At 43.0% G+C, this 15,169-nt stretch overlaps 1 protein-coding gene across 1 annotated transcript in view; it reads right to left on the bottom strand.

Annotated features, from left to right (window-relative positions):
• Nucleotides 1-13,853, bottom strand: part of UMODL1 (uromodulin like 1) — a 57,737-nt gene extending 43,884 nt beyond the window's left edge. The window contains exons 1-3 of the mRNA XM_037377974.1: nucleotides 13,696-13,853; nucleotides 12,939-13,307; nucleotides 7,411-7,653 (exon numbers count right to left, since the gene is read on the bottom strand). Of these exons, the coding sequence (XP_037233871.1) occupies nucleotides 7,411-7,653; nucleotides 12,939-12,999 (304 nt within the window). The 5' untranslated portion in view covers nucleotides 13,000-13,307; nucleotides 13,696-13,853. The remainder of the gene's footprint in view (nucleotides 1-7,410; nucleotides 7,654-12,938; nucleotides 13,308-13,695) is intronic.
• Between the last annotated feature and the right edge of the window lie 1,316 nt (nucleotides 13,854-15,169).

Below are 15,169 nucleotides of genomic sequence, written 5' to 3'. Positions count from 1 at the left end.
TCAGCCAGCCGCCCTGGGAGGCCAGCAGCCCACGCCAGGCAGCCCTGAGGGCGCAGCTAAGGCAGAAGGTTACTGCTTCCCAAGCCAGGGGCAGACAGTGGTCCTGGCTCAATGCCCCCACGTACCCTTCTCCGGAGGAAAACAGAAAATACTTCTAAGCTCTACGAACATTACTTTCATCCATGCTCTCAAACGTAACTCTAAGTAAGGCTCAGCTCTGGTCTTCCCAATCAACCTAAAAGATTTCTCTTTTCCATTCATTTTGCACCTACAAACTCTTGATCCATTACTGATCAATTAAGGCCAGCCAGGAGAAAAATAAAAATGATTGTTGCAACAGAAACAGGTTGTTGTGCAGGAAAACCACACTCAGCATGATAAAATCCATAGCAAATGAAAGGTCCATAGCAAACTATAAATCTATCATGAACCATCATTTCTGTGGGTTTACAATTTCCATTATCCCAAGACTCTGAATAATAGTAAATCTGAGGTTTCCAAGAAGCAGAAGGGAATATTGAATCGAGGACTTTTGGCCTCAGCAAAGTAACCTTCTTAAACAGGCAAATGGTCTTGATTAATTAAGATTTAGCCTAAATCTATGTAACTTGCTGCCACATGCACATTCCAGGTCTCCCTCTCTGCCAGTCCGTGGAAGAGTAGAGGCTATTGCAAGCAGAGAGCCTCAGCTTTTCAGCCCACTCCTTAACAAATCTCATTTTTAGTACTCCAGATCCCAAGCTCAATCTACAATCCAGGGACTGGGCTCAAAATATGGCATACAAAACTCAACATGTATAATTCTCAGCCACTTCTGCAACTGGACATACAGTCATATTTGCAAAAAGAAATAGACTGTTAAGACCAGTGGTTTTAAGACTATGGTCTGTGTCTTTTTGGGGGCCCACAGTGTGCTTGTCAAGGGTCTCTGAAAGGTAATTAAGAAAAGTAAGCATAATTTAATGACAGGAGTCCACACCTCCACTGAAAAATCTGCCAAATCCCACAAGCTGGAGAACAGGGAAGGCACTGAATTGAGATCTCTCAGCAGCACACAGGTTACTTGCACGTGTATTTTAAAAGATTTGCATGCAGAATACATGGGACAGCACTTTCCCACACTGATTTTTATAGTATTTGATACAACGTGTGTGTATACTTTGTGTGCACACAGTCACTGAGCACATGCTTTAACAGTGCTGTGAGCATCTTTCAGGTTGGTGTTAGACCCACAGGAGCTCTGGGCAGCAAATTAGGAAACTACCCCCACTCCCAGCCCCAAAGGATGGCTGGCTGCCTTACAGGGAGCCGGATTTTTTCTGCTGCCTAATGCAGCCTACCTAGTGTGGGCCCCTGCATGCCTGCGAACCAAGGACCCTTGCCCTCCTTAGTCTTCCCCAGGACCAATACTGCCTCCAAAGTTCATTTAGAGTTGTAGACCAAGGTTTACAGTAGGAAGACAAGCAAAGAAAAAAAAATCCAGCCTTGTGCAATCTTACTCAAGTTACTTCTGGGTCCAGAAAGTCCCAGTAGTCCTGTTCTGCTTCCCAGCAGGAACCTCTGCTACTGTCTCTGGGGCTGGCACTACGGGTCATTCCCCCAAATGGGTCCTACTGCTAGAAAACCTCTTCCTGATTTCTAGTCTAAAGCCACAGTAAGGTGTGAAACAGCCTCAGTTGCCCTTAGATGAGTCTCCCACACATTCCCAGTCTCACATGATTGCTCCATCCTGGCCTCCTGTGCAGGGAGGCTAAGCAGCCTCTCACACTGGGAGCCTGCACAAACATGAGCGCCAAGGGATTTCCCTGCATTAGTAGGTCACCAGTGATCCTTACTATTCAAACCAGGTGGATCTTGGTAAGCTGGACCCAAGCATGCAAATGCCCCCAGCTCTGAGATTCAGGTACAGTTCAAGCAGGTTTGAGGTTCAAAGCAGCCTTTTTTGCACCTAGGTCTTTCTTTTTTTGGCATGTTTAACTGCAGTGTAAAAGGTTTAATGAGTCACATGCAATCTCAGAAAACACTACTGAATCAATGGCCATGCTAGCCATTTGCCAAAAATCAAAAGGTCATAATTTTCGGATCAGCAGAAACAGAGATGGATTCACATCACATTTCTGCCTAATTGTACCAGATGCACTTTGAAAATTCGATTTATACTCTCCACTTCAATCACCTTGGGGACAGTCACCTACCGAGCAACACTGCCAGCACTGGGGAGCAAGCCAGCTAACTCCTCTGTCAGCTGGATAAAGTATAGGCTTTTCTCCTTTGTTATTTGCATAAACATACAGCAGAAGAAATGCAGCACCCAGCGCTTAGCAACAAAAGGTCAGTTACCAGCATGCCCATGAGAGCCACTGTGTCTGCTGTGACCACAGGATGGGGGGATCCCCCAGGACATAGATGCTGAGGGACACCACAAGCTCAGCCATAACCCCCTTCCTCTCCCTCCTTCCACCTGGAGGGGACAGGTTTCATCCAGAGGGTGTGACAGACACAGGGACCAAAATCCTGCATTCATCCCAGGCATCAGGAGGTGGAGACAAATCTATGAGATTATAGAAAGAGCTCCTGGCAAAACCTATTACAAAGGCAGAACAGCAGTTTTCATCATATTACCCTGTTTTCAGGGTCTTTGAGCACTGCTAGACTCTGCTTGCTCAGATGGGTATTGTCCATCCTGACTGCCTGGCCGGGAGTTAATCAGGATGGAGAGCAGCGTCAGGATGTGCTGTTTCCGCATCTGACAAATATTTAACACCCCTCCCTACGAAAAGCCATATCATTCACTAGAACATATTCAGGAGCCATGGACTGAAATTCGGCAAGGAAGGAGCTGTTGGATGATGGAGGAACATGGCCTTCAAAGCACAAAATCAGTCTGTGCATGCTCAGGAGAAACTTAATGAAATATAGGCACTGCCACTTCCAAGGGGTTCATCCTGCCGGCAGCACCGTGACGTGGCCACGCTCTGCCCTGTCGGTGCTCACACCGGCAGTCAGTGGAGGGCCATCAGGGACCCATGGTGAACCCACAGCTCGGACGTGGCCGTAGATACCCCTGCTCCCCCTGGGGCTAATGTGGTCAAGAAAGGCACGAGGTGTGTAACTGAATGGAGCAGATAACTTGCAAGGAAAGACTACTAAAAAGGTTGGGATTTTTTGCTGTGGAGAGAAGTAGGCTGATCAAGGTTTACAAAATCCCAGAGGCAGAGGGTAAGGTGAAAGTGGAGCTGATATCCACCAGAGCCACAGTAATGAAATGGGTAGAAGCACACACTTTACCCAAATGGGTGTGAACTTCTGGAATTTGTCAGTGTGGGGGTGTGAAGGCAGACAGCTTCGGTGGGCTCACACAGGGGCAACTCCCAGACAGGAGTCCATAAGCAGGCACCATGAGGAATGGGCAGGGACATACCCTCCGACACCTGTAATCCCATTTCTGCAGCTGCTGAGGGCACACAAAAGACCCAAACTACAGGGCAGCCAGAGACATCTGCTTGTGGGTGAGGTCCCGTAGGGCATCTTGGCACCTTCCCACCCAGGCTGACGCTGCAATGCTGCCCACATGCCCCATGCGGTGACGCTGCTGTCCCATGGCTTTCTGGTGACAGCCCATGCAAGGAGGGGCAGCTGTGCCACTGCTCACCACTGCTCTGGTTGGGCTCAGCAAACAAACATCTGCATGCAGGCTCTGAAAGGTCCCAGCCCTGCGGAGGAGCTACCTGGGCACCTAAAATAAATATGGGGGGTGGGGGTGGGGGGGTGGTGTTATTTTACAGTTGTTTTCTGAAAACCTTAGGGAGTTATGCACACAAAGCATACTCTGATTAGAGTGTGGCCTTAACATTGCAAATCAAGCACTCTCAAGTTAAGAAACTCCAGGATTAAAGTTTTGGGGGCTTCTTGTTTCAAGGTATTTTTTGTATATGTCTGCTTAAAAGAAACAGCCTTCATTACATGCTGATGCACTCTTTTGCTCCCTAGCTGGGGATCAAGCAGGGTTAGATGGCAGATAAGGAATCTCTCTGGTTTCATCTTACGCAATAAGGTAGAAGGCAGGCAGCTAACCGGTCACAGGGAGAAGTAACCCAAGTAACCCTACCAGTGCTTCAAGCAGCTGGAAACAAGCCTGGAGAATTGGACCCTGTCTTTACCTTAAAAAAAATACCCTGCAAGATGCTGGGGAAGTTTTGCACAACAAACTGAAAACAACCTTTCAGAGCCGTGGGTTTCACAGGTCCAGGAACATGACCAGCAGCCCTGGGACCTGCTTAGCAACTGGGGGGCTGCTCACAGTCACCATCAAGGACATGGGGCTCTACACTCCAACCACACAAACTGTTAGAGGCAGCACTAAGCACTCTGAAAATCAAAATCAAAATAAATTTAAGAAAAAATTAAAACCACGCCCTAGGTGTCTTAGAGTGGGCACACAAAATGGTTTGATCTCATTTTCTCTGCAGTTCGGCTGCCCAGCTCTGAAGAACAGAGAACCTCCTTCCCTTCCCACAGGCTTCAGGAAGACAAATCGCTGTCTGTGAATTGCCCCAGGATTCACCTCAAGAGGTGATAAATAATTCTGTATTCAGAGAGAGGCGCGGCAGGGCACTGCACCACACAGGGAACGCAGAGGCCAGGGTGGCACACTGCTGAGGAGCTCCTTAGAGGGGTTCCATCATCCCTGAGCGCCTCAGGGAAATGTGGTCCTCGGGCAAGGCAGCACTGCATCAGGTAATCAGAAGAGTTTACTACTCGGCATGCATAGGCACAAAGAGAGGAAACAAAGGTTGTTTTATTTAATTCAAACTTTAGAATTAATTCTAGCACGTCCTAACTTTTAGATACTTAATTTTTTTTATTTTATTTTAAAATGTTAAAGTTGTTTGTGTGTGCATGTGTAATACTATCCTCAAGTGATTGACTGGCAACTAGTGAGAACTCCCAGAACAATCTGACTAATGATCTAAACATTTTTTCCCAACAGTAAAAAAATAAGAAAAGCAGGACCTGCCATATCCCTGGCAGGGGTAAATGTTTCCTTCTAGAAAGAAAGGGTGTGGCCAGGAGCAGGTTGCTGTGAAAGGTCATGGAGACCTTTCCACTCCTAGCAGGATGGAGAGCATGCCAGCATGGATAACGTCAAAGAAGAAAATAACAGTAGTTCAACAGTGTGCTGTGCAGTAATTTCAGCATTTCCAGTTTCTCTTCTCATCATTTATTTAAGACTGTGTCTAGACAGTGCATTACCATTCACCGAGTTTATGACTAATGCCCTGAAAAGCAAAGATACCGGAATAATGTAAACACAGAAATCACCTAGAAGCCATACAAATCCTTTTATGGTTTAAAATATTCCCAATTTAACTTTGACAGGAAAAAAGAGTCAAGGTGACCACAGTATTTCATGGGCAAACTTGCCAGGAGTGCCTATCAACAATGTGGCAAGGGCAGAGTAGAAATTCTGTAGCTAAGCTTTACAAGAGATTTACAGATTTGTTAATGTTAGATGAAATAAGCTCATCAAGAGCTCTCAAGCCTAAAATATCCCTAGAGATGCTTTTAAAAGGCATAGAATTATACTGAGAAAAAATATTTAAAGTCTTACCAGGCTGCCTTTCTTTTCCACCCAAGAAGATGGTCTTGATTTTCAGAGGTTCTGAAACACCTTGAAAATCATGATCACTCATAGTTTCTTGTGCAAATAGAGACAACTAGAACTAGCCAGTGACTCTTCAATGTTTAGCTCACACAGCTATTTCCTTGTACTACAGAATTAAAAAAGCAATTTTCTCCAATTGCTTCTCAGTCTTGTAATTTGATAAGTATGTGCACACATGTATGCATATGCATATTTATCAAAAATACCTTACTGAAGTAACTTTTCAACTATAATTAGATCTACTGGAGATTTTCCCATGTGGAACTGATGCTTGGAAAGTACAGATGATCAACAGCAGGTCCTCTGCCCATCTGAGAAGACTGCCTGGACACACCATAACCTGCAGGTCAAGTTTTGCACTGGCTGACACTCCACAACAGCCACAGAGTCAAACAATGGCAGGATACAATAAATTAAGAATTATGTGTATCTAATTATGCTTTCATTTCTCTTCTTTAGCAAATAATTTTAAGAACAAGTGCAACACAATGACCACTTCTGTGTTTCCATCTTTCTGTTAAAAGCATTTTCCTGCTAGACACAATATTCTACTGGTAACTTTTGAGAAAAAAACCTAGCAAAAATTATCTGGAGGTTAATATTCCAATGCTCTGAAGCAACTTAGAATTAGGATGAACACACAGTTCTCAGCAGATCCCATGACAAGACTTATGGCTCATATCCTCTCATGTCATGTTATATCGTCCAAGGCAGGAGCAGGTTCGGGGACATTCCCACAATCTGAGTCACTTAAGTCTTATGACCCAAAGCAAGAGCCAGGGCTGCAGTAGAACCTTTTCTTTTCAATATTCTGTTACAGTGTTGTTCACTATGTAAATTCCCAGGAACATAATTTTATAAAAGGGAAAACGGAGAATATGCAGTATCATACTGAAAATAGGAGACAAATTTTTGTCCTGCAGAACTTTTCTGGATGCTGAAACAGTCCAGTGCTGGCCTAGCTAATCCAAGATGCCTATTCATCTTAAAAGCATGTCTTTATCCATTAAACAAAAAGAAGTTACTTTTACCCAAGGAACCCCTTCCATCTACATCTCAAATTCTGCTAACATAGGGGTTTTCTTGTTGACAAGTGGTAGCCTTGATGTGGGAGGGAAAAAATCTTCCTCTTGAGTCAAAGATGATTTATGTCTTCTGGAGCAGAGTCTTTGAAACTCAGAAGTTAGATTAGATCCACCAAAATGTTCATGAGTTTCCAGACCTCCCTGGAAGGCAGTTAGTACCAACTTGCTCTGAGGCAACAGGTTTTTTAAATTAACATCAAAATTGAGTTTGTATCCTGGAAACTGACCCTGCTCCATATCAAAGGAGTTGTTATCCTAAGTGCATCCTGAATCACTTTTGAGGAGAAAGCTCCTACTGTAAATGCAAGTACGCTCAGAGCAGGTACAGCATCAGGCAAGGCTACTTGGCCATGGATATTGGCCTGAACCGTGACGAGTAATTAGCCTTTGCAGGGGTACTGAGCAGGTGCTGCCTTCATGCTTACCTGGAACTTTAGTGACTTTTCAATTAGGGGTGGCAAAGAGCAAGGATCATTAGTCTTTCATGTCTACTCCTTACCATGTTGGACCAAGTTCACTGTAGATTTTTGCAGACTCACAGATTTCCATGAACAGGAACCTATTGTCCAGAACCAAATTAAGCCTTTACATGCCTCAGTTTAAGTGAATCCTCTTCTACCAGAAGCATTTATTTGAACTGGTAATCTGACTAAAACTTACCTAAAGAGCAGTAGAGTCCAACTTGTTCGTATCCTTCACAGCAATCTGTAAGAGTGATGGTTTCAGGGACTTCAACGGTATGATACTGCGTCTTGTAGTACGTCCGGGGACACACCATCCACGGTATCCATCCTCCACAGGAAGTGTTTTTCTCATAGGACTTTTGGTAGGCAACCATTTTAAACACAGTTTTGGTCAGGCTATAGTTGCACAGATGGTACCCTAGCAAAGAGAGGCCTTTTTCTAGGGAAGGGGGGGGAAAAAAAACAAACAGGAAAGAAAGGGATCAGCACTAAGTTGTCACCCCAGAGCATAAGTTCCCTGCAGTATCTCATTAAAAATACCATTATGAGAAAGCAGTGACAGAACCAACACAGATGAATGGTTTCTAGGAAGGCTGATGTTAGGAAGAATGTCACTTTAGAAAACAGACAGAAAAAAGAATTAGTTGTGACTGTCATGGGCAACACTTCAGTCAGAAAAGAACGCAGATTGGCAGAAAATTCAAAGAGCTCTCCATACCTTCAGGTACAAAGCAGAAAAAGGGTAATTTAACTCAAGTAAGTATAAAGGAAATTAATATACATTAGTAGAAATTAACAGTAGAGCAGAATAGGCACTTCCAGGGCAGAGTCATCCAAGTAATTCAGATGTCCACTCCAGGCTCATGCTGCCAAAGTGTTCATCTATCTCTGCTGACTATAAACGGAACAAAGGGTGAGGAACTCATGGGCAGGTGTGTCACAGTAGATGTCTGGAATGAGGCACCCTTCAGACATCGCCCTAGGCTAAAACTGGGTACTCGTACATCATTGGGAAGGACTTTCAGGTATCTGACACAAAAGGTATTCCTGGAGCTCCTATGTTGCCTGTCTGTATTTGTAGCAGACTGTATTAGACCAGGCCTTTTGAGAGCTGCAGTGGTTCATCGCCTTCAATTTAAACAAAGTCAGTGATAAGTTCATTAACCATAATTTCACGCAGGTCTGGGAATGGGAGTCAGTTTCTGGAGTTCTGAAAGCAGCCATGATGAGGAGCAAACTTGTTACATGCTTTACTTAAAACTGAAATACTTGAGCAGGAGCAGGAAAAAAACCCAAACAATACAAAGAAACCCAAAACCAAACAACCGCAACAAAACCAGATGGAATTCAAGAATTAGCAGTAAGCAACCTACAATCATGTCACAGACAGCAAGCTGTCTCCTAAGGAGATGTTACAGAAGCCAGAGGGGCTGTGTCACCCTGTGTCCCATTTGGGAAGCAGATGGGACAGAATTAAAATTCTAGTATCATCCTCTAGACAAGGCAAAAGAAACTTTTATAAGGATAAATACGAATTAGCTGCAGAGATGCAAGTATGGCAAGATTGTTACTTCTGAGACCTCTGAGGGGACCAGGGCCAGTCAACAGACAGACTGAAGCTAACATAGTATACACAACAGGCACACAATTAAAATAATTACAGCTTACCTTTGTTTTGTACAACTTATATAATATTTATATTTGTACAAATTATCTCCTGCCTGAAAATACAAAATGTAAAAACAATTCAAGAAAAAAAGAACTGTCAGGTTCTTGGGAATCATGTGCTTTTATCATGTTTAAAAGATATATGCACCATTTGAACAGGACTGGTACAAAAAGCTTTGAACAGGACAATCCGTTTGTAGTGCAAGGAGAGTCCAGAAGAAAGCATGGGATACCATAAGCCATGATACATCCCTCAAACTGTCTCAACCAAATCACCCGAAATGTCTTCCTCCAGCCCTAATCCTAGCCACTCCTTAAATAAGAACAGCCCGAAAGACATCCCCTGACTTAGATGTTTGAAAGGCCATGAAGAAAAATTTGCTTGGTGCAGTTTCCAGAGGCACAGACACCTCCCTGCAGACAAGGGCACTTTGGAAGAGCAGAAAGAAGGAGAGGTGGCTGGGATTGACCACCCCCAGCATAAATAACCTGTGTTTGACCATACCCAGGGAGAGCATCGGCACCCTGAGAGTCCAGCCCTGCTATGCCTAACCCACCTGTGCCTTCCTCCTGCAGCACAACGCAAAGTTTGATGCAGGGGAATGCTACAGAGGGCAAGTGTAAGAGCAGGAGATCTCCCAGCAGGCTCCAGGGAGCCCTGTGCTGCTGCTTAGAGTGCGTCAACAGGAAAACATTGAGAGTAAGAGAACATCTGGAAATTCCACTCCCTGCTGCTGCTTCCTCCTCAGCCTCAAGCAGGTCACCTCTCTGCCTGGTACCTGAAGCTAGACAGGAGCTGAAAGGTCTTAATTTTCCTAAAAAACCACAGGGCTGCTCATCCTTAAGAAGAGAATGAAAGGAGATGGTCATGAGGGGCAGGACGACACCCAGTCTGTGTCAAGCTGAGGGGCTGAAACCCATGCCCTGCCTGGCCCAGGAGAGCACCCAGTGGCCAGGATGGAGGTCTGACCAGGACCATGAAAGCCCATAGCCAGCTGTTGCACATAGGTGGCTGTGCAGGAGGGAAAGGAAGGTGAAGTGAGCCAGAGAAAGCAAGGTGGCCTCCCTCCCCTGTTTAACTTTAGGACATGCCTCTGGGAGAGGGGATATGAGAACAAATGTGAGTCCCAGAGCAGAAATCTGAGATTAAGGGCTGCTTTTTATCCAGTGGATTTGATCAATTACCACTTCACATCAGGCAAAAGTGCCTCACAAGAAACTGGTAGCTGTCAAGCATTCCATTGCCATGTGTTAAGAGTCCTCCAAGAATACCTACCCCAGCAAATGCTTCTAGGCACGTAGGCGGGGGGGTGGGGGGTGGTGGGGGGGGGTGAAGAAAAAAAATATCTTGTTTCAGCTTTTTTTTTTTCATTACTTTGGGACCTGAATGACTGAATACCCAAAGTGGAATGGAAAGAATACCTAAGTCATTTTGAATCTAGTCTTCATGTGGAGAAAGTGCACAAACATCTGTTGGTGATCATGGTAAGTAGGAGGAGAAAGACAAGTTTTGTTCTATGAAAACAAGAAAAAGAAACTACTGTATTAAAGAATCATACTGTTATAGCATAAAATTAGGTTAGAGAGGGTAGGGGAGGTAAGGAAGAAGAAGAGTTCAGCTTCGTTCCTTGTTACTGTGATCCCTCCACTTCTCTTGAGCTCACAAATTACCATGGATAGAGCAAAGCAGGGAGTGGAAGAGAACAGCCAAGTAAGGTTGTAAATAAGAGCACTGAAGATCCATGTTGTCCACGCAGAGCTGAGGCTGCAGCAAGGACGTAGCACTGGAAAGCTAAAAATTCCAGTGTCAGCTGAGCTGGCTCAGGCTCTACAGCAATGTGCCACATAAATACAGGTATGAAACTGAGAATAAAATGGTGTAGAATTAGACAGTTTATAATTAGAAGCTACAGCTGTCAGAGCAGATATGAAATCATATTTCATACTTAAACATTGATACTAGGTATAGAATGAGGCTGCCAAAGCCAAGAGAGAAAGCTGCAGATACGGCTATGGTGGTACAAAAAGATACCCTCACTGGAACAGGTTAGACTGAAGGTGACAGGGAAAGGTGCAGCACCACCTACCCTACCAACACCCACCACTTCCATACAGTTTAAAACAAGCTTTGACACTCAGAATTCAATTATTTGCTGACAGCAGTTTCCTGCTGAGCAATGTGGCTTAGATCAATTTGGGCTTTTTAGCAAATTGGCTTTCTGTTCTCATTACTCCCATCTTTGCGATTATGGCACCATCAAATGGAATTAAATTGCGCTGGCTGTTGTTTCCAGCAACACAAAGCTGAAGTCAATTGCAAAGTAGAAGGCAGTCACTTGACATTAGTAGGGCTACATTATGCCTATCATCTCAGGACTTCAGGTTTTTATCTTAGCAACCACCAGCTTTCAGCACTGTCAGGGAAAGTATAACATTTATCATCTTAAGCAAGAGCAGAAACAATTAAAGCAAATAATTTATTAATAGAAACAACTACTGAGGGGAAAGGCTGAAAGGAAAGTCTGCACAGGAACAGGCTGCTTATAACTCAAGGTCAAACCCAAATCAGAATTGAGAGCATGATCAAGTAATCAGCAATAAAAAATGCTTGATAGCATTTATGCCAGAGACTTAGCCGCAATGCTGGAAACTTCACTGCTCAAGTGCCAGAAAAAGCCACTGTGAGCTGTGATCTGCAAAATCTTTTCTTGCTGGAGAACAGCAAGAGCCAAAGACAAACCCCTTTCTTCTTGCCTTGACATAACCTTAAAAGTAATCTGTTCAAACAGGTTCCTGGAGGGCAAATTCAAACTCAGCTTTCAAAGATGAAGGCTCCAAAACATGAAGAAAAATGGATCAAGGGCTTGATTTTTCTGGGTATTCCAAATTCTTTCTAAATCAACACCATTTTAAGTGGCAGTAGAAAGGGTATTCTGCTGAATCTCAAACTGTAGAACCTGCTTCTCAGTTCTGAATTTGACTGATAATAACAGAAAAGTCTGCAAGGCTTTAGGAAATATGCTTTGTATTTTAACTCAGACTTGGAAAACCATTTAAGTAAAAAAAAATTAAACAAAAAGCAGCCAAAATTCACAGTCTTTTCTCATCTGAATAAATCAAACCAGAAATTAAGAGCAAATTAGGATTTAATTTAGCAGTTACAGCCTAGCAATTGGGTTAGGTTTTTCCAAATTACAGCCCATACTATAGATGAAAGGTAAACATGCCTTCCACAGCTTCATTTTATGCACCTCTAGGAATTTGCCAGGTACATTACTACACAATTTCCTCCAAAAGTTTATTTTAAAGACTATTTTCATACAATTTTACACATTACTGAATACAAAGCAGTAATTCTACTCATTCATTTCCAGCACAAAGGAAATAACAAGGCTTTTTCCTGGGGATGACGAGTTGGGGACAAAGGTTGTATTTTGGCTTGGTTAGATTTTCTTTGTTTAAGAAACAAACAGAGGATTCTTAAATGGTCGCTTAGACATTGCCAGTTCTCCAGAGAGTGGCCACCTTGGTCAGTATATTTCAAATAAAGAGATATCCCACACCCAAGCTAAGCTGTCCTACATAACAGCCATGGTCCTCTGACCAGGTTTGCATCGCTTACCTGTAATTTCATTCCCGCTACCCTGCTGTGTGGCTGCCCAGAGGATGAGAACAGAAATAATAGTGATCCTGGCCATTGTAGCACCAGTGGATAAGCCCTCCTTATCGCTTCGTTTCCAAGGTGGTAGAACTTGATTGTCCTTGCATGTAGGCTTTTGGATTAGGGGAAAAGGTGCTCTGGTTTTTTACCTTTTGCAGGTGGATGATAACTACTGGCAACAGAAACAAAGAGGCTCCTTTGGGGCTTTCGCAGTTTCTTCCTACTTTGCACTCTCCTGGGGGAGCCTGCCTGCTCAGCTTGCCCCCCCCCCCCCCCCGCCTGACTTTGAGAAAAATGCATTTCAAAATTGCTGGTTTAATCCATGTTTATCCTTCTGAGCACTGATTCCCTCTCGCACCTTGAACATCTGACAGATAGGAGCCGGATTTACATACCTCGAATGTCAGGTACATGTATCTTGAATTTAAACTCTGTCCACACATCAGGTGATACCATTTTGTAGGTCTTTCATTCTGTATCTTGAAAACAAACTAGGAGAAAAAGTAAATGTTGATGTTGATGTTTTTTCCTGAATTTAAGCTGTTTCACTAGCTGTTCTCATTGTGCTCCTCATTTCATCGCAATTTCAGCATCACATAAACCAGAGCAATGCTAGGCAAACAAGAACCTTACTAGGCAGGGCATGAATCAGGAAAATTGAGAAATCAAAATCCCTTTCTTTTCATTGTGTAAATCACAAAAGATAGATGTGCTTGCAGCTTTACATCACAGGACAATAACTTCAGTGCAATATCACTTGGCTCCTGCAAAGAAAAGAAATAAATACAATATGATATTTTATGAGGACCTGACACTAAAGTTTGGAAAATCACAGGTACAGTTCTTGGAGCTGAAGCAGTGTGCTCAGACCTGCACTTAAATACGTTTAACACATCACTTTAAAACCATGGAGTTGAAAGTTGCACGATATCAACATTATTCTTCATCTCTTCAGCAAGGTGCTAGAAGTCAGTAAGAAAACTTCCCATTGCCACAAGAAAGAGCAATTTCAGTGTTGTAGGCAATTTCATGTGGATGAAAGAGCCAGACGTAAGGCAGCTGGAACCACAAACTCTCATATGTGTATGTTCAGAATATCAGTAATATCACTTCTGTAAAACACTGTTAGGCAATCACCGTGTTGACACTCACAAGGTTGGAGAGCTGGGGCCTGGAGAACATGTGGGGTCAACAGGATGGTTCAGATCCTGTGGCAGAGGGCAGAGCCAGAGCTCCATGTAGTGTTGAGACACTTGTGAGCTGTTCTTCTGGCTTGGAAAATAAAATACCAAGTGCATCAGCAGAAAAAAAAAAAAAAAAAAGAGAGAGAAGAAAAGAAGAAAAGAAAAAGGGAAATTAAGACTTGCACAGACTTCCAATGAAAAATGTTTCTGCAGAAAATGGGAAAATGAGTAGAGAACATTTCAACAAAACAAAAAAAACACAAAACCAAAAAAAAAAAACCAAAATACATTCTGTTTTGGAAACATTTCTGCTATGTCTAAGGAGAACGTGTACTTTAGTGCTCCTTCTGCATACACCAGGATGTCTAGTCAGGCTGTATCCCTCAGGTGCACCATTTGCATCTACCGTCAGCACAGGGAGGCAACAGGGAGACCCTGGCTGTAGGCTGTACAGAGGATGCCATCTGACTTTAAAACCCTATTAACAAATAAATACAATTTTAAAAAGAGGACTTGAGTCAGTGAAATTAAATTTCAAAATAGAAATATTTATCTTCATGATCTATTTTTTTTTCAGCAGTCTAAATTTTCTGAAAAAAATATCTTCATTAATTTTTTTCTGTTAGCACTCACAAAAAAAAGGTCTTTAGCCCTTACAAATTACTCGGCACCTTCTGTAAGAAGTGTATGCTGGCCAAATTCAAATACAAGTAATGCCAGAGAGGCATCTGAAGTGAATTGCGTCTGGATTCTCCCACTTACAATCCTAAATTGCTGCATAGGTTTGTCACATGTCTTAAACAGCTGCTGCTTTCCAGAGTTAGCTATAAAACAAATGTCATGCTCTCCACTGAGGACTTCTATGACCAAAGTATGATCCTCCAAAGTGCAGTAAAGGACTGGTGTCCTCACTCTGAAAGACTTAAGTATACAAGTTCATCCTCAGGACTATGAAAAAACATCGGATAAAACTGCATATTTATAGGTCCTTAAATGTTCAGAGTGAGGAAGGAACAGTGAGTTGTGACTTTATTGCAGCAGTGAACAAAACAGTTGCTAAATACAGAATATGCAGAACCCCCTTTTCAAACAAAACTGTAAGTAAAGTCAGTGGGTGTTTAATCTAAACAAGAAATGGATACAGAAGTCCTGTGCATTTCAGGATTTACCTTGCAATTTCCAAATTCTTTGAGGTTCTGATTCTTATCTGCATTATTTCTTCAGTTACAATCATTTAGGCACAGCAACTTACTTTTTAGCAATGCAGATACTGGAGGAGACCACTCAGGCAACTAAGCATGCATCCTATGTCCTGTACAACTATTTTTACATCTTCCAGACATATTCTTGAACTTTGTTAACTACAGTAAGTTTAAGATGATGCCCTGCATCCCAGGCAGTAGCATGTGCTCTTTGTATTACTGCAGTTGGTGTAATGAGTT

Source organism: Falco rusticolus, chromosome 2 (genome assembly GCF_015220075.1).
Source record: "Falco rusticolus isolate bFalRus1 chromosome 2, bFalRus1.pri, whole genome shotgun sequence".
NCBI lineage: Eukaryota > Metazoa > Chordata > Aves > Falconiformes > Falconidae > Falco > Falco rusticolus.
This window is presented reverse-complemented; position numbering and strand designations above follow the sequence as displayed.